The sequence below is a fragment of the Rhinolophus sinicus genome, linkage group LG11, assembly GCF_036562045.2.
Source record: "Rhinolophus sinicus isolate RSC01 linkage group LG11, ASM3656204v1, whole genome shotgun sequence".
NCBI lineage: Eukaryota > Metazoa > Chordata > Mammalia > Chiroptera > Rhinolophidae > Rhinolophus > Rhinolophus sinicus.
In genome coordinates, this window is record NC_133760.1 from 33,919,150 (window position 1) to 33,937,015 (window position 17,866).

The window sequence follows — 17,866 nt, forward strand, 5'->3', positions numbered from 1 at the left end:
CCCGCCTCCTTCTCACTCAGTACTTAAGGCTGGAAAATGGCTCGCAGGCCTGGCACTTGCTGGCAGAAGAGCCGACTTCCCTCTTGCAGCCACATGGGCAGAACTCCTCTGGGCTTCCCTGGGTCAGGGGTTCCCTGCCTTCTCTTTCCGTTCTTGCCTCCTCTCTCTGCCTTAGTCTTCTCACCTGCTGAATTGGTGGGGAGGGGTCATGAGGTCTGCTGGGCCGACTCTGTGAGGGGCTGAAATGCCCGGAGGCTGAGATGGGCTGCGGTTGGAATGCTGGGGTGTGGGCAGTGCCTGGAAGGAGTTGGCCCAGCCTGGTCTGATTAACGCCTGCCTGACTCCCAAGAGGCCAGTGGATGGACCTGCTTTACTCAGTGTCTGAGCTGTGGAAGCTGGGCAGACCTGTGCCCGCTGCCCAGCTCCCCCTGCACTGGTCGACCTTCCTCTCTCTCTCTGGACCTCCTGAGCTCTGACTTTCATCTTCCTTGGGAAACTTTGGGGCTTGTTTGTCCTTCTGGGGACTTTTCCTTTTGCCCTTTGCAATCAGCATGGGGTAGGGACGTGGAAACCCAAACATAAACAAGCTATGGCTCCTACCCTAAGTCTTCCAGGTTCGGATGGGAAATTTTGGTGTCTTCACATGTTACTAAGCAAGATCATTTTACGAGCTAAGAAAGTTACAGCAATTCCCTGCTAGGTACCTAAATTCGCAGAGCACATCTAGATCCAAAAAGGAGGTGTTAAAAGAGAGGGCATGTGTCCACATTAGGGCCTGCCTGGAACTCGGTTTCATTTTTCAGTGTTCCTGTGTTAGGTGTTTTCGGGATATCGGGAGCTCTTATGTTCTGTGTCCCTTCTGGAAAGTATGTGAGGGTCTCTGATCTGCAAGCCCAGGAAGCTGCCCACACGGCATCTGCTTTGTCTTGATTTGTTCACTTGTCTGGTTATTCAATAAACGTTTACTGAGGCAGCGATTTCCAGGTTGGGTCTGAAGAGGCCCTGGGTGGGAATGAAGTCAGAATGGCAATCTGGTGAGCCAATTGGGAAACCCCCAGGTCTCCTTGGGCAGTTGGCAGTGATGGGTGTGTTGGCGGGGAAATGAGGGTCACTCCCAGATTTCTGGCCCAAGGGACTGAGCTCACGGTAGTGTCCTAATCTAATGCAGCAAAACCAAGAAAAGCTGGCTTGGAGGGGAAGACAAAGCGTTCTGCTGGCGACAGGCTGAACTTGAGGTGTGAGGGTGGGTGCTGCCCAGAGGAGACAGGCAGCAGAAGGCAGAGGAAGGAACCAGAAGCTCAGGTAGAAACTGGGGTGAGAGAGAGTCATGGAAGCTGCCAGCTAGAGGCTGCATTTGAAAGCAGAGTGAGGATGAGAAGGTCTGGTGTGTTTGGAGGGAGAAGGCCAGGGGCTGGGTTGGAGCCCTGGGGGCAAAGATCCGCCCTCCCCTACTGCCAAAGGAGCATGAATGGATGGTCAGAGCCCATAAGGCCAGAGAGTGTGCCGGCGCACCCTGAAGGCTCAGAGTCCGGGAACCCAAAGAAGTCATCAAGAAAGTTGACGTGACCAACAGGGTCAGAGGTAGCTGAGAACTGGAAACTCTGGGATGAATCTAGTGACACAGACGTCGATGAGGTGTTGGGCTGGGGGTGCAGAAGGCAGATGGGTACCAAAAGGGGGGACAGTGGGGACTTAGGTAAGTTCAGAGAAAAAGGAAGGAGCTGGATGGGACAACGTGAGAAGAACTGGGCAGAAAAGGAGAGAGATGATGGAAGGAGTGGGCCGGAAAGCCCCACGGTACCCGGCCTGCCACTGCCTGGGACCTTCTCCAAATGACATCTGAGAGACCTCAGCCTGTAGGCAGATATAGGCAGAGCTGCTCTGGCTGAAGCAGTGGGGGGTAGGCGGCCGGGGGGCTGGCCTGCCTGGATTTCCCGAGTCCCCGGAGCCCATTAGCCTCAGACTCCCCTTTGTTTCAGAGAGGAAGACTAGTTGGCCAAAGTCATGGAGAGCATGTAGTGGCAGAGTCTGAAGCTGTAGCCCCCCCCCCCCCCCCCCCCCGTGCCTCCAGCTCCTCATGCAGAGTGTTTGACTATGCGTTTTTTCAACAAGCATTTATGGAGTGCCTTCTGCATGCCAAGCACCTGGCCTCGGGGTGGGGGGATTCAGAGACATGTAGGAACTGCTTCTGAACAGCCCAGCATATCGATGAACACACCCTGGAGACCTCAGGAGGTAGACATGCAGAGGGCTGTCCTGCGGGGATGGCGTCTACTAGTGCCGATGGCAGGGCTCTGAAGGGCCTGGCTTGGCCCCAGAAGCTTCTCCACTCTCATCAGCCTCAGCCTTCTTCATTCCCAGCTGCTCGTGGGGGTGAGGCCATGACCACCCCAGCCCTCTGGGGCAGATGTCCCTGGGCTCCAAAGTGCACTTGAATGGCAGCCTTCATACCTGTCCTGGGTCTTGGGCTTTGATTTCTTGGTAATGCCGAACAACCAGTGATGACAGTGACAGCAAGTTGAGCTTGTACTATCTATCAGTAAGGACCTTGTTATTGCTTGACCTGTGTCCTCCTTGGGTACCCGTGGTAGCCAGAAGCCAGGCTGGGCTTTCCCACCTCTCTGAACACCACTCTTTGCACAACGAACTGCCTGTCACCTTATTCTCCCAGGCATGTCTGGTGATTCCCTCCAGACAGGATATGCCAGCGCCCCCTACCCACTACTGCAGCAGCCCCTTGATGGTCAAAGATTTAACAATTAGGGTTTTGACTTTTTGGAAGAGACCCCCATCCCCAAGATGTGTGATTTATACCAATGGTATAAATTTGAACAGACATTAGTGAGTGGGGATGAGGCATGAGCCAGAGTGAGCATGGGAGATAAATGGGGGCTACGGTGGGGTCCCTGATTTTACACAGACTCACAGTCCCAACTCCTCAAGGAGAAGGGATGGGGATGTTACGTGTGTCCTCTCAAACTGCAGCAAGTGACGGCAGTTTTGGGGGGTTTGGGGGTGTCATGGGAGAAAGCAGGTGGCTGCCAGGGAGCGAGGTGATGGGGAGCCTGGGGTAAGAGTAGCAGCATGAGTCGGCTGGTGGAGATGAGGGGAGTAAGATAAAGGGGGCAGCAGCCTTGAGCCCCAGGATACACCTGATTAAGTCCACTGCTGGCCTCGTGGGCACCAGGGAGCTATGAGAAGACTGTAATGTGCAAAATCACCTAACGGCTTCATTAGAGGAAATTAATTAGGAACTGAGGGGCTTCCTAGAGGGGATGCTGCAGGAAGGGTGTCCTTAGGACAGTGAACGACAGGGAGTGTGATCTGTGCAGTCCCCATCCCATGACACATTCCTTGTGGTCCATTAGTCTGGGAAGACCCCTGGGCTTTCTCTTTCCTGTGGGGGCCTCACAATACACATCACATTAAAGGCTCTGAAACGTCTTGCAGTAGCAAAACCTACTTAACTTGTCTCACCCAGCATTTCCCACATTCGTTTGGCAATGGAATTTTTAAGTAACCCCGTTAATATCCTTCAGAGGAACCCCGATCCACTTTGGGAAGTGCTGCTATAGACGGACAGACAGAAGTGAGATGTCTCTTGCAGAAGTCAGGGGTCTCATGCATTGCCCTCCCGCCACCCATCACACCACATCAGACACTGTGCAGACCCCTGGAACTCTCTGGTCAAACACCCTAGAGATATTTTCTGCAACCCTGACTCCAAGCTTTGCCCTCGCCTGGCCCAGAGCCATGGACAGATGCCGGAAGAGACTTACAGGGGCAGGGGCGTTTGAAGGACATGTAATCCTTGGAGCAGAATAGTGGAGCCAGCCTGCCCACGTGCACAGCTCTGACTTCTCACAAGGAAGGACCCTCCGCTCACCTGCAGAAACACAAACAGGCTGGTGATGGGGGTGCCCACACAGTACCCACTGACCCTGCAGGCTGGGCACCCATGTCCCCTGGGCTGTCAATCTCTGGGGAGAGGATGGTGACTTTGAGATGTGTACACTCTGGGTGGAGGCTGGGGAGAGCTCTGGGCTGCAGAGTATGGGGGTGCTGGAGCAGGGATGGGGCAATTTTGTGCTGGGGTCCCCGTGGTGGGTGGAATACCTCTGCTGCGTGAACCCTTGAGTGAGAGTGAGCGATGCCACAGAGTTCTCCTGTCTCATGAACCTATGAGATCCCACTGCCTCTGATAACTGCAATGGGCCATGACATCCCAAGCATCTTATAACTGTCAGGACTAGAGGGTCCCTTAAAGATCTGCCCAATGTCCTCATTTCACAGAAGGGGAAGGAAACTGAGACCTCGAGAAGGTGAGGGGCTAGTTCAGGGTTCCACAGCTGGCTTTGGAAGGGTGTTCACAGATGTCTAGCTCAAACAATATTCTTATTACTATTGTCCCAACAGCTTTGAGAGGAAGATGATGTTTTCATTCTCATTTTATAAACAAGGAAGTTGAAGCTCAGAGAGGTTATGTAGTTTGTCCTCGGTCACTCAGCTTCTAATCATGGGCTGGGACTAGAACCCAGGTCTGTTTGATTCAGCCAGCACAGTCCCTTAGAAGGCACCTAAAATTCAGAAATAAAGGCCTAGAGAATGGAAATGTCTTTTCCCCAAAGGCCCCTACACCTCCCATATTAACTTGGTGTGAAGCCTGGATGTCTGGCAGCAAGTGAGTGCCAGCTCACTCTAACACCCATTTGCAGTGGAGGACACATTTTAAAAATGTAAGCCATCCTCCGGTGCTGTGAAAGACCTGAACTGGTTCAGTCTCTCCTGAGCCCCAAGTGACATGCGGCTGTGGAACAGCAGGGAGATACAGTTCTTATTTCTAGGGAGTGTGGTCACTTGACTTGCAGAAACCAAACTGCACCTGTGGGGGTTGCTGAGCAGGGACCATGGACACAGAACCCCGCGAGCTCTTGCAGGGGAAAGCTGGCAGTCACAAGCCAGCAGGGAAAGAGCCTGTCCCCCGCCCCCAGGTCTCAGGAGGCAGTCGGCTTCTCTGATCCTGGGGGTGACACTATTGTGGACAGCACTTTTCCAGAAGAGGCGAGTTCAGAGGTCCCCAGCCTTGTCTCCCCAAGGGATCCCTTTTATTATATATATTCTTTCCTTTAAATGGGTCCCAGGTTTTGACAGAGCCCATTGGCCAAACTGCACTGACTAATAACTGGGATTTCTATTTGATCAACACATCAAAGACCTGTATTAGGAGAGACTGAGCGTCGGGGTCCAATTCCTGAGTGCTGCTATCCACTCTGCCACTTCCTGTCAGTGTGACCTGGGGCAGAGCAAGCGGGGTCAGAGCACTTCACCTGCTGTGAGGGTGAGGGTATCTATGGCAAGCCCCGGGCATGAGGTGCTCGGCCTCACTGCTGTCCGACCTATTGTTGCTGACCCAGGAATCCCTCTCTCCAGGTGGCGTCCAGCTCAGCCTCCCTGCTGTGAAGCCCAGGCTGGCCTGAAGCCCACTCCCAGGACCACAGAAACCCACTTGAAAGTTCTGCCCGGGGAAATGAGGGTAGGATGTGATCTCCCCAGGTCTGGTAGAGAAGTCTCCTTGGTGTGGCAGGCTGTTTGGGGAACTGGGATTTCACACCAGAAAATTCACTAAGATCTCAGGGCCTGGGATCTATGCTTTCTAAAAATACATGTGTGTCCATGTGTCTGCATTCACATCTGTGGGTGTGCCTTGTGCATTGTGGTCACTTGTGTGTCTAGAAGGGGACGTAAGTAGGCTGACAGGTCATTTCTTGTGCTGCTTCCAGAGAGGCCTTTCTTAAAGGCAAAGTGGGCTATGTCACTCCCTTACTGAAAACCCTTCTGTAGCTCCCCAGTGCCCTCAGGAGAAGTCTCGGCCTCCACCCTCCCTCCACAGCCCCAGGGCCCTGCGTACCTCTCCTGGCATAGTGTAAGTGCTTCATAAATGCATGCTGAATGTACACTTCCTATAGGGCTGCCCTGGTGGCACCTGATGCCATAGAGGGTGCTGACCACCACCTAAGCTTCAAGGGGTTGTCCCCAGGGTCCTGCTTCCCCTAGAGGCCACCTATAGGCACTCTTTCTTCCCACAGGCTCCTGAGATGAAGGCCGAATCTTTGTGAGGTATGGGGAGGTGGGAGATGGGTCTCCTAGGGCAGGTGGCACCAAGAGCTCTTGCATTATGTGTGGTTTTCTGTAGTTAGTTTTGGTGCTCGGTGGACAATGTGTAATTTCTCAAATGGCTTGGGAGCCTGGTGAGGGGTTGCCCAGTTTGGCCATGGGTGAGGTAGACATTTCTGTACATAGAGGCCTCTGGGCACTTGGGCTTTCAGGTGTGGTTCACTTTCACCAAACACCTGCACGTGCCAGGTAAGGTCACCAACATCATTGTAACAGGTGGGTGACATCATTTCCATTTTGCAGATGAGAAAACTGAGGCTCAGTGATATAACCCACCCAATGTCAGAGGAGAGATGGTGGAAGAGCTGTGCAGGGAGGGGCTCCGTTATCCCTAGTCCCCCTCAGTTACTGCCAGGGACACCCCACAGAGATCTGACACCCCTGGCACTCTGGCTGGCCTGCTTCCTGGACACACTGGGGTTTTCATGTTTCCAGGCTATTCCCTTTCCCTGGGATGCCATTCTTTTCCTTTTTACCTGGCAAACTCCTATATAGCTGTCAACACAGCTTGAGAAATCTCTTCAGTGAAATCCTCTTTGATTGCTGGAGATAGAACTGGTGGCATCAGACCCTCTGCTTGGGTGCTGTTGTTGGGGTCATCAAGACAAAGCTGGGTACATGGTGTCCTTGCGAGTAAGTGCCCACCCCTATCTCCTCATGTGTCTGGAGTTGCTGTAAGGATGCAGTAATGGGGGTAGTGGATGGACAGGTTTGGCACAGACAGGCTGAGCCTATCGTTTGCTGGGAGAGGAGTCCTGGAGCAGGGACTGTAGGGGTGGGGGTTGGGAGGAGGGCCCGCTCCCAGGTCACGTCTCCCCTGCCCGCCTCTCTCCGAGCCTAGCATCCCAGGCGAGGCGCGTTCCTGCCTGTGACTCATCTCCGACCGGATTGTCTGGCTAGGAACTGGAGGGCGGGTGGGGGGTGGGTGGCGGCGGCGACACTCCAGGATCTGAAGTGACTGAACGGTATGCGGCAAGTCCGCGGCACTCCCACACCGCTTCACGTCCCCGCTCCCAGAATGCATCTGCTCTGGGGCCCGACTGCGACACTCAGACCTGGGTGGATGAGTGTGGGTAAGGGGAGCGCCCCCGCGCTCCTGGCGGCGAGAGCCGGGCTCCGCGGCAAGGGGCGGCTTGGCGCATGCGCGGCAGCCACCTGGGAGGGTTCGGCGTCACCGCGGTGGACAGCAGACTGCGCAGAGCGGCAGGAGTGGGCGAGCCTGTGGAAGACGCCACGTGATGTCCTGATGTTTATGGTGCGCAGCTCAACCGCGGTCACGTGCAGTCACTGGATCGCAAAACAAATCCCCATTTTACAATACTGCGACTCAGAAATGATGGGGGTTGGGTGAGGTAGTGAGCTCCCTGCCCCAAGACTGCCCTTCGCAGGATTTTAAGCAGGGACGCGGTCTGCTTTTATCGTTTTAGGAAGGTCTCCCTGGTCTCAGTGTAGAGGGTGGGCCAGGTGTGGGAGACAGGAGGCAGGGGAGCATGGAAGGGGATGATGCGTCTAAATGAAGGCGGTAGTGACTGGAGAAAAGGGTGACAGGCTACATTCATTGGTTCAGCACATATTTATTGAAAATCCCTTGAGTACCAGATTTTGAGTGTTGGGGATAGATGGGTGAAGCAAACATTGACAACGCCTGTCGTCACGGAGCTTTCTTGTGATGGAGACACAAACGTAATGGTGGAGTTGGTTAGGTAACAGAGAGGAAGGCACAGAAGCAGTGTGTAGGTGGAGGTTGAACATTCAGATACAGCAGCTGCAGAGGGCCTTGGTGAGAGGGTGACCTCTAAGCAAAGACTGGAGGAAGGGAGCTAGTTGGGTGAATAGCCGGGTGGTTATCTGGGAAAAGAGGGCTCTGGGTGGAGGGAGCAGAGAATGCAGAGGCCCCTGGGCAGGACGTGCTGTGCGGTTCTGATGAACATAGTGGGCTAAGTAGGGGATGTTTAAGAAGCAGGAGTAAAGGGCGAGGAAGGGGGAGGAGTTGGGGTGATTCCCATTGTCTGCTTGGGTGACTGGGGGATGGTGGAGAGATGGGGGCTCTTCCTGAGTTGGGGACGTGGTGACTTCAGGTCTAGACAGCCCAGATAACCACTGGTACCCTGGGGTCACCACAGTAAATGCTCAGGGACTAACTGCTGAATGAACAAATGATGACATCGTATTGGGGTTCCATGAACCTGTGGGGTGCAGGTGATTGCCCAGAGCCAGAAGGAAATCAGAAATTCCAGGGACTTTGGTCAGCCACACTAATCTTGAAAGGCTGGCATCTGCCTCACCAAGTAGGGGCCAACTCCCCGGGCTGCAGGTGAGGGTCCTCGGGCAGCAGAAAACCTTTCTCCTCTGCAGGAAGGTCTTTATATGAGGCTGGGACCCAGCTGGTGACTTCCCCAATGGAGGCGAACATTCCTTGGCAAGTGCGGATAAATGTCATTAATGTTTGTCGTATGATTGAATGGAGGAATGAATGAACACAGGAGTGGGGGAAAAAAGAGCTAGAGAACTGGCAGAGAGGTGGGCAGGGGATGTTTAGGTTTGCAAACAGGTAACTTGGTCCTGATATTAGAAAAGAGATCCAGGTGTGGCAGCCTCTGTAGCAAGGAGGCCTTCTGTCTCTATGCAACATCTGGCCACGTGCGTTTTCCACTAGGTTAGTCAGGATGTGCTTAGAGGTTACTGGGTCTCCATGTTACCTTAATTTCCTTGGGATAGGATCAGCTGCCACCTACTTCCGCACTGCCAACCAGGGCCAACTTCTAAGGCTTGATTTTCTGTCTAACCACATAAACCAGTCCATTTACAAACTGGCAAATAGGTCCTGACCAAGTGTGTAGAGAAGCCTGATTTAAGGCTCGAAAAAAACACTAAAGAGGGCACAGACAAGCATTATTTATAGCGTGAAACATGGGAGCCAACCCCATAGTCCAGTAAGAGAGGACAGACTGAGCAAATTATGGCACATACGTATAATGGAATATTATATTGCCATGAAATCATGATTAAAAAAAATCTTACTAACAGGTAAAGGCTTTCAGTATAAAGAGGGGGAAAAAAACCCCAGGTTATAAAAAATATCAGGTTGTAGAGCTCTGCCTACAACATGATCCTTATTTTGTAAAAGAAAATAACATCCTAGAGAAAATATTCGGACAGAAAAAGATTAGAAAGGAAAGACACTAAAATATTCAGTCACTGTGCTCTCTAGGCAGTGGTGGGATTAAGGATTTTTATGTTCTTTACATTTCTTATGACTTTCCAAAATTTCTACAATGAACATGTATTACTTGTATAATCTGAAAAAAATCATTAAACGAAGATTTGAAAAAGCCTTTTGTGCTAACAAAATGAAAAGTAATTAAGTGAATAAGTCAGTGATAGTTAACTCATTGAAAGTTTTAAAATCTAATTTAATTGCTTTTGGAACATGTCATACGTTATTGCAAAGATTTTAAAAATTAACTTGTCTTTGAACTTATTGATAAGGAGCTTTATTAAAATGTTAGGAAAATAATCTCCGTTGTTCTTAACCTTCATCATGTTTTCCCTGGCGCTTGAGCAAGTCCTATTTGCCAATTTTTTGAGGGAAATGATTCTGCCATGAACCTTAATGTTTTATTTTCAGGCAAGCTATACACTTGGGAATAATAATAATAATAATAAAACCTATGTTTGTAAAACACTTTATAATTTGCAAAACATATTAAGTGCTGGGTACTATTCTAGACTCTGGGGATATCACAGTGAGTAAAATGGTTAAAAATCCCTGCCTTTGGGGAGTTTACATTACATTGATGAGGCCAGACAATAAACAAATGAATAAGCTATATAGATGTTGGCAGTGATAAGTGCTATGGAGAACGATGGAGAGAAGAGGGGTGGGAATAAATGGGGGTTGCTCTTTTAAATCAGTTTGATTACTGTTTGAATAGAAAAAATAAGTGAAGATGTCTCCTAAAATTCTGTAGCTCGTGGACAATTAACATATAGACATAAAGCGATCGGAGATCTCCGAGGAATCATTCCTATAACTAATGACATATCATCTAAGATACAATGTGCTAATTATCAATTTTACAAACTCATAAAATTATGAGTTACTAGTGATGTTTTAAGTATTCTATACTAGCTAAGTTACATAAGTTAACCTTTCTAAGCCTCAGTGTTCTCATCTATAAAATGGGGACAATTATAGTATATAAATCAGAGGGCTGTGGTCAGAATTCAAAGAGAAAACGTCAATCCCTGGGAAATAGCATGTGTTTGAGGCATGTTCATAATATAGACACAGCAAGGCCATTGGGAAGGGTCCACTTGACACTGCCATGTTTCCTATACAATTATCTCATGCATTTTGAAAGTTTGCATTGTGCCACTTCGCTTTTAGGCAAGACCTACATTAGTACCTGTTTTTGCTAACTGCAAGAAATCCAAGAGGATTTTGACTTTTACAACAAAAGGCAAAAAGCAGAAATAGTGTTAAGCATTTGCTTTGCAGCAGCTGTAATAGAGGCAGGGCGCACCCAGAACAGGGAGAGTGGCCCTGCCAAGCTCCTTCCCTGGGAACGACACTCAGCATCTCAGCATCAAGCAGCCAGAGCTTTGAACTGTGTCTTTGAGCATCTGTGCTTTATCTCCATTTATTTCGTGCATCTGTTAGCAAGAGGTGTCCTAAGGTAACAGTGTCTTTGCTTTAACGCCATTTTGGCTTAGGACAGGTTTCATAGCAATGCTCTGCGTTCACATAGCGGAGGGAACCTGCATATTATTTCTTCAGTCCTCAAAATTGTACTGGGAGGTCTGTAATATTGTTCCCATTTTCAAGAGGAAATTGAGGCTCTGAAAGGTAAATCTCCTGCGCAGAATCACATGCTATATAGTCAAACTCCAGGAAGCCACACTCTCAGCCACAACTCGATTTTGTGCCAAGGGGCTCCAGAAGCCCTCCTGGCCTCAGTTTCTCCCTTTAGGAGGCTGAGAGCAGATTTATACCTTTCTGCCCCTTACTCTGTGCTCAGAGCACTCCAGGGCAAAGGCTTCAGGTAGCAGGCCTCTGAGTGTGTCTAACTGATCATTCCCAAAGACTAAAGGTAATGCCCATATCCCTATCACATCCTCTGTTGGCCTTGTTCCAAGTACTATGTGAACCTGAAGAGGCAAACATCCTAATTAGTTTCTGATGAACTCCTTTGGGATGAAGAGGAGTGAGGATTATGGAAGATACAGGGATGTGACACCCTCGTGGGTGCATGGGGGTGGGGTGGAGGTAGGGTGGGGGTGGGCTACAGAGGAAGAAGAGGAGAGAGGGGGGGTTCTGTGTAGAAGGAGCCCTGACGAAGCAGCTTATTCTGCTTATCTCACCAAGTCCCCACCAGGCACTAAGTGGACAGACCCACTCCTCCTCTGCCACCCTGTTCTGGGCAGCTGGGCTACAGGTGACCAGGACTAACATGGTGTCCACAAGCCAGACCTCTGTTTTCTTCTCAACAATATTCCTGCCATCTACACCCTCCATCCCACCCCAAGGATCCCAGCATCCTCCCCTAGGACCTGGGCCTTGTCATTTCTTTCTGGGTCTGAGGCCCCAGCTACACAGACCAGACAGAACTCTTCCTGGGGACCTTCCAGCTCTGACGTTCTAACTTCTCAGTTGCCACTGGCTCCATTTTGTCCCTGAGGTTCATCATATCTGGGGACTGGTGGCTCAGTGGTCTGGATGAACACAACCTGGTCAGCACAGACTCCTGCTGTCTCCTTGCTGTGGTGGCTGGTCTCTCTGCTGCTTTCCACTCCCTGTCTGAACTGTTACCTCTGGAATGTCCAAGCCCCCTGACAGCCTGATTCCCCCCCCCAGGGAAAGCAATCCTCCCCCTGCCCCCACACCTCAGAGTGAAGGGAGGTGTGCAGAATTCCCTTATACAGAGTGTGAGCAATACGTGAGGAGCCCTCTGCCAGGGCAGCAGACATCAGCCAAGGGCAAAAGGAATGTCAGATACAGTTTTTTCCAACCTGAACAGAGATGGCAGGGTAGGGAGGGGCAGCAGAAGGCAGGGGAGTAGGGAATGTCTGAGAAAGGGCAGGCCCTAAAGAAGGAGCTTTGCATTGCAATCAGATGTCCACAAGGCCATGGGGGATTCAAAGGCCTCCTTGGAGGGGGTCATGTCCCCACCACATCAGGGGAAGGCACTCAGCCTCCGCATCTACAGGTGCTAGACACGTCATAAAATGACACCTGTAGCCAACCTGAACTGAATACTGGCTGTGTCAAGCATGGTGGTAGGCCCCCCAGAAGCATCATCTCATTTAATCCTTCCAACCCACCTTCCCCATGTTTCAGATGGGGAAACTGAGGCTCAGATAGGTTAAGTGTCTTGCCTAAGCTCACACAGCTAGGAAATCAGCCAAGCCCATTCTCTGGTTTCAAAGCCCTTAAACCTCCTGCTAACAACAGAATCAAGCCTGCTTGTCACTGGAGGAAACTGAGGCACAGGGAGGTGAAGCCACTTGTTCCACTAGAGCAGTCGGGATGTTTGAGTCAGGAGGGGCATCGTCAAGGCAGGTGCCTGTGGGACTGTGTGGGTCAAGTCCAAGGACCAAGCTCCTGGAACCCCTGCCTCTCACACCTGTCATGTGTCTTCCCCTTCCCAGCCTGGGCCTGGCCAACAACCCCCCTCCCCCCACGGCCCGCAGCCGCGTGGGACCAGGAGGGCAGTCTTGGGTCCTCCGCGAGCTAGGAACCCGATGGGGAGAGAGAAAGAGCTGCGCAATTCGGCCGGGGGTGGGGTGGAGTGGGCACTACCCAGTTCCCGAGGGCGCTGGGGGAGAGGCCGCTATGTCGTTTGACGCTGCGTAGCCAGCCAGAACAGCCGCCTCGGACTCAGCCTCCGGCCCCACTTACCGCGCAAGGAAAAGTATGCCCCAAAGCGGGAGAAGGTGCGGTTGGGGCGCCCCCTCTCCCACCCTTGGTGCTGAGATAGGCCAGCGTGGCAGGCACTGAAGCGGGGGCATGGCCAGGGTGACCCGCACGTCGGAGGGTCAAACTTCCAGACTAGAGGGTGGGGGGTGGGTTTTAGCTTTAAACTCCACAAAGCCCGGACCCCCTCTCCTCTTCCACCCCGACCGAAAGTGCATCCTGGTTTCCCCTTCTTGGGTGTGTTGTTAAGAGATCCTCAAAACCGACGGCGCGGGGCCCGGGAGACTGTCTTATGTCCCCCACACGGGATGGATGCTTGTCTGGGACTCGAGTCAGGCAAGAATCCGGGAGACCGCCCCTTCCCCGAGGCCAGAGGGCGTGCTCGAGGCAGCCTCGGCCCGCGCGGGGGCTGGGGGTCGCGGTCCGCAGGAGTGCGGGAATCGCAATCCGACGCGCTGCGGCTCCGCTTGGGATCGCGCATCCGCCCTCCCGGCGCTCAGCGCCCCGGGTGGGTGTGTGTGTATGTGTGCGTGTGTGTATGTGTGCGCAGGGGCCGCCGCAGAACGCAGGGGAGGGGCCCGGGACCCCCTCCTCGCCCCTCCCCAGCACCGCCCCCAGCCCCACGCCCCTTACTCGGCTTGGCAGCCTCGTTCCGCTCGGTGCGCCCCAGTGCAGGCTCCAGCTTCGGCTCCAGCTCGGCTTCCCGCTCTGGCTTCGTCTCTGGCTCCCGCTCCTGCTCGCGCTCCCGCTCCGGTTCCCGCTCGGATGCTGCTGCGCTCGAGATCTGGCTCTGGCGTCGCGGGGGGCGCGGCGCTCCTCCTCCGCCTGCTAGGCGCGCAGGGGCGGGGCAGGAGAGGCGGGGCCGAGCCGAGCCGACCCGCTGCCCGCGATCCTTAGCCGAGGCAGCGGCGGCTTCCCGAGCCTGGCCGTGCCCTGCCCTGCCGCAGCCCCGCCCGGCCGCCCACGCCACCGCAGCCGGCTCTGGCGCCCCAGGTGGCGGCACACCTCCCGGGCCTCGGCAGTACTGCTCGGTGGCTCCGGGGTCTCAGAAGCGCTGCGTTGCCGCCTCGGTCATTCCTCAGATGGGGGGACGCGGGGGATGGGGAGGGCCAAGATGCGCCCCTCTGCGCACAGCTAGCCCGACGCCCACACAGTGGCAGGCGGGCGTTCGCGTCGGGGAGGTCTAGAGATACTGGAGGTCGAGAGATGCGGGAGGCCAGCGCGCCAGCCAGACGTGTGAGGACAGATAGGCGTGTGTAGGGAATAACAGACAGACTGGGGGGAGTAGAGAGGGATAGACATACAGACGTGTGCAGAGAAGTATAGACGAACTATATGTCTAGGGAAGGACAGCCAGACAGGTTGGTCAGAGGCAGGAATGGACACTTGGGCAGGTAACCTTGTCTCGGCCACTGGGAGGGACAGACAAGCCTGGCAGGGCCTCCTGGTCCTGTCCTCCTCTGGGGCCTTGGAAAAGCCCATCCCACCCCCCACCCCCCAGGCCTCTCTTCATTATAATAGATCTCCTGTTTATTGTACCCCTGGGATGTGAGGTGCTCTCCAGTTATTTGTGGAATCATTTATTTAATCTCCCCTGCCTGGCTGGGAGCCCCAGTAGGGAGACGCTTGGGGGCCTGCACAGAGCATGCACTCTAAATTCGATGACTGAATTGATGAAATGCTTTGTTGATAACTCTCTTCTAACCCCCATTTTGTTGATGGCAGTTAGTTTCTTAAAACATGATTTAAAAAAGTAAAAATATGTATCATTTATTAAAAAACTAAAACCTGATGACGAGCTGCACATGTTGATGAAACTTGGGGAAGCAGAGGAGCCCTGGGACAGCAGGGAAGAGACGTGAGGCAGCCAGTGGCACTGTGGGAAGGGTGGAGCCAGAGCAGGCTCTGATGGAAAAAACAAACCTCACTCCACCGCGGTTCTGCCAGTCACCATGTCTTGTGCTTCCCTGGGTGGAGGCAGAGGGACCCGCATGGTCTAGGGCCTCAGTGGGTGAGGATACTGCCCAGTCTCCTTTGCTAACAACTGTTCATTCTGGGCTCTGCCTCCTGCTCTGCTTTCCGCATTCTCCCTACACTGTGGGAGAGGGTAGGCCTCAGGCTGGGGGATTCCAGCTCCATCTAGGGCTGTCGTGGGAACATATGTGCTATGCAGGAGAGGGGCCAGAATAAAGGGAAACATCTTTCAGAGTCTTACGAAAGGGACCTGAGAGGCTCTTTGTCCAACCTCATGCATTTATTTTATGGATGAACAAATTAAAGACTAGAGAAAGGAAGGGATGGGCCAGGACCCGGGCCAGGACAGGCAAGGACTGGAGTCTCTAGGACCCCCAGGCTAGGGCTGTGTCACTGCATAACCCTGTTAAAGGTGATGTTGACGTCCCTGAGCAGACACCTGTTGATCCTTGGGTGTTGAGTACTTTCACCTGTAAGCTGTCTTGTTTGGCAAGTGTTGGTACATGCAGACCCAGGGAGAAGCCCTGAGACAAAGTCTACCTCCATAAGCAGAAGGCAGAGAGAGACCAAAGAAAGAAGCTGGCCACTCCAGTCTGGCAACTAACGGAGTTTACTAAGAGAAACTGACATATGAGGTGTGGCTTGGGTGATTGCAAGACAAAATGGATTCTACTGCTTGGCAGGTGCCAAAGGATTACATACAGTAAAGGGGGTACTAGTACGTGAACGCTACCAGGTACGGGAAATTACTTTACATGCTTGACCAGGTCAGGACAATAACCAGTTCCAGGAACCGGCACATGGCAGGAAGCGAGGGAGGGGTGCTGATTTGTGTCAGAATGAACATCAATTACAGTCAGTCCCTAAGAGGGGTTTGCAGAAAGCAACCTCTGTTCTGGGCCAGGTGCAGCTTGTGGGACAGACGGCGATCATGTCATGGAACACTCTGTCCTCCACAGCAAGACAATGTGTAGATGTGTTTTGTAGGTGTGGAGGCAGCTTACATTGAGTGAGTCCTTGTGGAAGGTTCCAGCCCTAAAGAGCTCATTCCCTCCTACCCTCCATTTGAGAATCCCTGGTCTGGCAAATCTGGCTCGTTCTTCACACTGGAACCCAGAACTGGTTTCTATTGGGGCTGGTGGTGATGTATCTAGTTTCAGGAAGTTGGACTATGACTATTTGCCTTTCTATCCACCCACGAATATATGCTAGTGTAGTACACTTGGGAAATATAAAAAAGAGAAAGAAGAACATAAAAAGTGGTCATTGCTAATACTGAGTTTTCTTTTTCTTTCTTTTTTAATTGCATAGCTCTACAAGTGTCTTTAAGTGGGGCAAGCTTGCTGACTATCTGTCTTCCTGTGTCACACTTTTAGTGGCTGCCTAGCATTACATCAGATGGTTGTACTATGTTTTGTTTAACCAATCCTGTATTGCTGGGCATTTAGTCTGTCTCCAGCTTTTCACAGTTGTAGACAAGACTGCCGTGGACATCCTCATGGGTAAGTTTGTGCAAGTCCATTACGATTCTTTATTTCAGCAGGTATGTCCATATATTTTTGAGGCTTCTGAATGGGGTCAGACTTTGCAGGAGGAGCAGCTCCTGAGTGCCAGAGAAGCACAGTGGTGTTCAGTGTCTGCTTGGTCAAGGGCAGGGCTGGAAGGCTGGAGGAAGGCACCTGTGGGAAGTCAGGCAGTGCCATCTCAGGACAGAGGTGCCCTGGGAGCCCCCGAGTGCCAGGCTCTGGGGACTGACCCTAGAGTATGCTTTGTATGACCCTGTCACAGGATATGGTCAACTTATCAATTCAGTTGTTGGGGAATCTTCTGATACTAAGGGTGGAGGAAGGAAAGGGAAAAAGCCATCAGGAGGGTCTGGCCTCTGGGTGGTATATCAGTTTAAAACACCCATCAGACCTTTCGAGAAGGTTACTTCTTGCTAGAATATTCTTCATATGGAATTATGTCAAAAGCACCCCCCCCAGCCTTGAATTACATTACAAAGCCAGATTGCCCTGGCTTTGGGGGTGGGGAGCGCACCATATCCTAAAAAGGAAGGAGGCAAGGGAAGAAAATCTATCCCACCAGTTTTTCAAACAAAGTTTTCCTCTTTCCTTGTGAAATTTACTGACATGTCTTGGTGGTGTTAAGGGGAAATGAAGGAAAAGGCCTTGGTTCTTGCTTGTTGAGTGGTAGGGTCAGGGTCAGGGCTTTCCTAAGGCCAACAAACTCAGGGGCGGTGCTAAAGTAGAGGGAGAAAGCTCAGGGGTGGGGAAATAACCTGTAAAACTTGAAGCAGCTCTTTCTGGAGCTGCTCTCTGCTGAGAGCTTGGAGCGTTTTTTTTTTTTGGTGTGTTTTTTGTTTTTTGTTTTTGGTGGTTTTACCTCACTTTACAGATGAGGAAACGGAGGCCCTCTGATTTTAAGTGACTTTCCAGAGATGCACGGCTGGTTAAGTGAAGCACTTTAAAATTGCAGAAAAGATTGCCAGATGTCCTTCTAACTGAATATTACGTGTTACCTGGCACATGGTTATCTGTTTCTCTAGGGGTATGTCTTTCATGGTCTCTGAACCATTTTATTTATTTATTTATTTAAGATTTTTCTTAAAAAACATAGTATACAATATTAGCTTCAGGTGTACACAATAGTTATTCAACATTTATATACCTAAAGAAGTGATCACCACGATAAGTCCAGCAACCGTCTGACACCGTACCACGCTGTCACAATGTTATTGACTGTATTCCCCATGCTGGACATTGCATCCCCATAACTTATTTGTTTTATACCTGGAAATTT

The 17,866-nt window shown here is 51.8% G+C and overlaps 1 protein-coding gene across 6 annotated transcripts in view; it reads right to left on the reverse strand.

Moving 5' to 3' along the window:
• BEAN1 (brain expressed associated with NEDD4 1) overlaps positions 1–13,855 on the reverse strand; it is a 36,373-nt gene extending 22,518 nt beyond the window's left edge. For 2 of the 6 annotated variants that reach the window (XM_019755167.2, XM_019755140.2), the window contains exons 1-3: positions 13,724–13,855; positions 7,330–7,461; positions 3,780–3,886 (exon numbers count right to left, since the gene is read on the reverse strand). In XM_019755167.2, coding sequence (XP_019610726.1) covers positions 3,780–3,804 — 25 coding nt within the window. In that variant the 5' untranslated portion in view covers positions 3,805–3,886; positions 7,330–7,461; positions 13,724–13,855. Of the gene's footprint in view, positions 1–3,779; positions 3,887–7,229; positions 7,462–13,723 lie in introns of all 6 variants that reach the window. The other 4 variants (XM_074314780.1, XM_074314779.1, XM_074314781.1 and 1 more) reach the window with 2 other exon arrangements.
• Between the last annotated feature and the right edge of the window lie 4,011 nt (positions 13,856–17,866).